General features: G+C 37.0%; 1 protein-coding gene across 1 annotated transcript in view; it reads right to left on the bottom strand.

Moving 5' to 3' along the window:
- Positions 1-2,377: 2,377 nt before the first annotated feature.
- The window catches only part of LOC124242572 (NXPE family member 3-like), a 43,312-nt gene continuing 43,118 nt past the window's right edge, over positions 2,378-2,571 (bottom strand). The window contains exon 8 of the mRNA XM_046667741.1: positions 2,378-2,406. Within this exon, the coding sequence (XP_046523697.1) occupies positions 2,378-2,406 (29 nt within the window). The remainder of the gene's footprint in view (positions 2,407-2,571) is intronic.

A 2,571-nucleotide genomic window follows, 5' to 3' on the forward strand; every position in this document is an offset into this window, starting at 1 on the left:
TAATTTGATCATCTCTGCTGACAGAAAAGCATTTGATAAAAGCATCAATTCTTTTTTTTTTTTTTTTTTTTTGAGTTTTCAAAGATTTGATTGCTAGGACATTTTGTGAAACCAATTTATAATAACAAAACAGTTAACATTTATACAATGCTTTTTATGTGCCAGCAGTGATGACAAGCATTTTTTTAATTGTAGTAACATTGGATTATAACATCATATAGCTTTCAGATGTACAACATAACATATTTTGAATTCTGTGTAGATTACATCATGTTCACCACCCAAAAACTAATTATAGTCCATCACCTCACATGTGAGCCTAATCATCCCTTTTGCCCTCCCCCCTCCTCCCTTCCCCTATGGTAACCACCAGTCCAATCTCTGTTGTAATGTGTTTGTCATTGTTTTTGTCTTCTACTTATGAGTGAGATCATAAGGTATTTGACTTTCTCCCTCTGAATTATTTCACTCAGCATAATATCCTCAAGGTCCATCCATATTGTCACAAGTGATGGGATTTCATCATTTCTTATGGCTAAGTAGTATTCCAGAATGTATATATACCACATCGTCTTTATCCATTCGTCCCTTGATGGGCACCTAGGTTGCTTCCAAGTCTTGGCTATTGTGTATAATGCTGCAATGAACAGAGGGGTGCATGTATCTTTATGCATTTGTGTTTTCAAGTTCTTTGGAGAAATACCCAGCAGTGGGATAGCTGGATCCTACAGTAGATCTATTCTTAATTTTCTGAGGCTACTCCATACTGCTTTCCATAGTGGCTGCACCAGTTTGCACTCCCACCAGCAGTGTACGAGGGTTCCCTTCTCTCCACAACCTCTCCAACACTTGTTGTTTCCTGTCTTGTTAATTATAGCCATTCTGACCGGAGTGAGGTGATATCTCATTGTAGTTTTGATTTACATTTCCCTGATAGCTAATGATGTTGAACATCTCTTCATATATCTGGTGGCCATCCATATTTCTTCTTTGGAGAAATCTCTGTTCAGATCTTCCGCCTGTTTTTTAACTGGGTTGTTGGGTTTTCTGTTGTTGAGATATATGAATTCTTTGTATATTTTGTATATTAACCTCTTATCTGATATATGGTTTGCAAATATATTCTCCCAACTGTTAGGTTGTCTTTTTGTTTTGTTGATGGTTTCCTTTGCTGTGCAGAAGCTTTTTAGTTTGATGCAGTCCCATTTGTTCATTTTTTCTTTTGTTTCCATTGCCTGGTCAGACATGGTGCTTGAAAATATGCTGCTAAGATCAATGTCAAAGAGCATACTGCCCATATTTTCTTCTAGAAGTCTCATGGTTTCAGATCTTGTCAGCTGTCAGTCTGTTCTTCCTTTGGAGGAAATCTGACTTTTTCCCTACCTAGTTTTTAAGATTTTTTCTTAATGAAATGTTTAGATGGCAATTTATCTTTTGAAAAATTTGCTTGGACTTCATTAAGTTTTTTGAACCTGAGAATTGATGTCTTTCAACAGTTCTGGAATGATCTCAGACATTATTTTTTCATATGTAGCCTCTGCCTCATTCCCTTTCTCCTCTTCTTCTTCTGGGACTTCAATCACATCTAACATCTATTTTATATTTTCCATTTATTTTTCTCTTTCTGGGATGGCATGGAATAAATTCTTCAGTTCTTACTTGCAATTCTTTTTCCAGTTATGTCCAGTCTTTTAAATATCCACTAAGCTTTTAATTAATTGTTATATTTTTCTTTTTAGGAGTTCTGTTTTGTGCTTTTTCAAATATTCTTTTTTATCTACAATTTAAAGCCCTCTTTTCTTTTATTAAGGTGGTTAAACATACTTATTTTATGGGGTTTTTTTCTAGTTATCCCAATATCTGAAATTTTTGTACTCTTAATTCTGCTGTTTTTTCTGCTCTTTCTCAATCTTGGTGTCTTGTTTCTTGTGTGTTTCATGATTTCTAAATGTGAACAGCTCTTGTAGTATTATCTTGGGAATGTACCCTTGTAATACTGTCTGTGGAAAATTCTTTGAGATCTGAGATAAATGTAGGTTTCTCCAGAGATCATATGTATTTGCTTCTGTAAGGTGTCTGGAGGTAACATGATTCTAGAACCACTTACATTAACTTTGATCTAGAGACTTTTTGAGCCACTCAAGTAGTGTCAATTTAGGCTGAAAACGAGGATGAGGACCAGCTTACAGTTACAAAGTATTAGCGAACATTGCTCGCCCCGCCCCATCTACATAGCAATTTTCCCAAAATTAGTTTTCACTGTGCTCCCTGGGTCTGGGGTTATAGTTCTATATTACCCTTAGCCTGAGGATAGAGTCCTTTGAGACCCCAGTTTATCCAGGGCTCTCCTATTAGACTTGCCACATTGGATAAAACCTTAGATCTTGTCTTCCTCCCTTTGCAAGGCTACAAAACAGATGCTAAAGAATTAGACACAGGGACTGGCCCAGTAGCATAGTGGTTAAGTTCGCATCCTCCGCTTTGGCGGTCTGGGGTTTGCGGGTTCAGATCCCAGGGGTAGACCCCTACCACAGCATGGCTTGCCAAGATTACAAAATACCAGGCACTCTT

This window comes from Equus quagga, chromosome 7, assembly GCF_021613505.1.
Source record: "Equus quagga isolate Etosha38 chromosome 7, UCLA_HA_Equagga_1.0, whole genome shotgun sequence".
In the NCBI taxonomy this organism is placed as follows: Eukaryota; Metazoa; Chordata; class Mammalia; order Perissodactyla; family Equidae; genus Equus; species Equus quagga.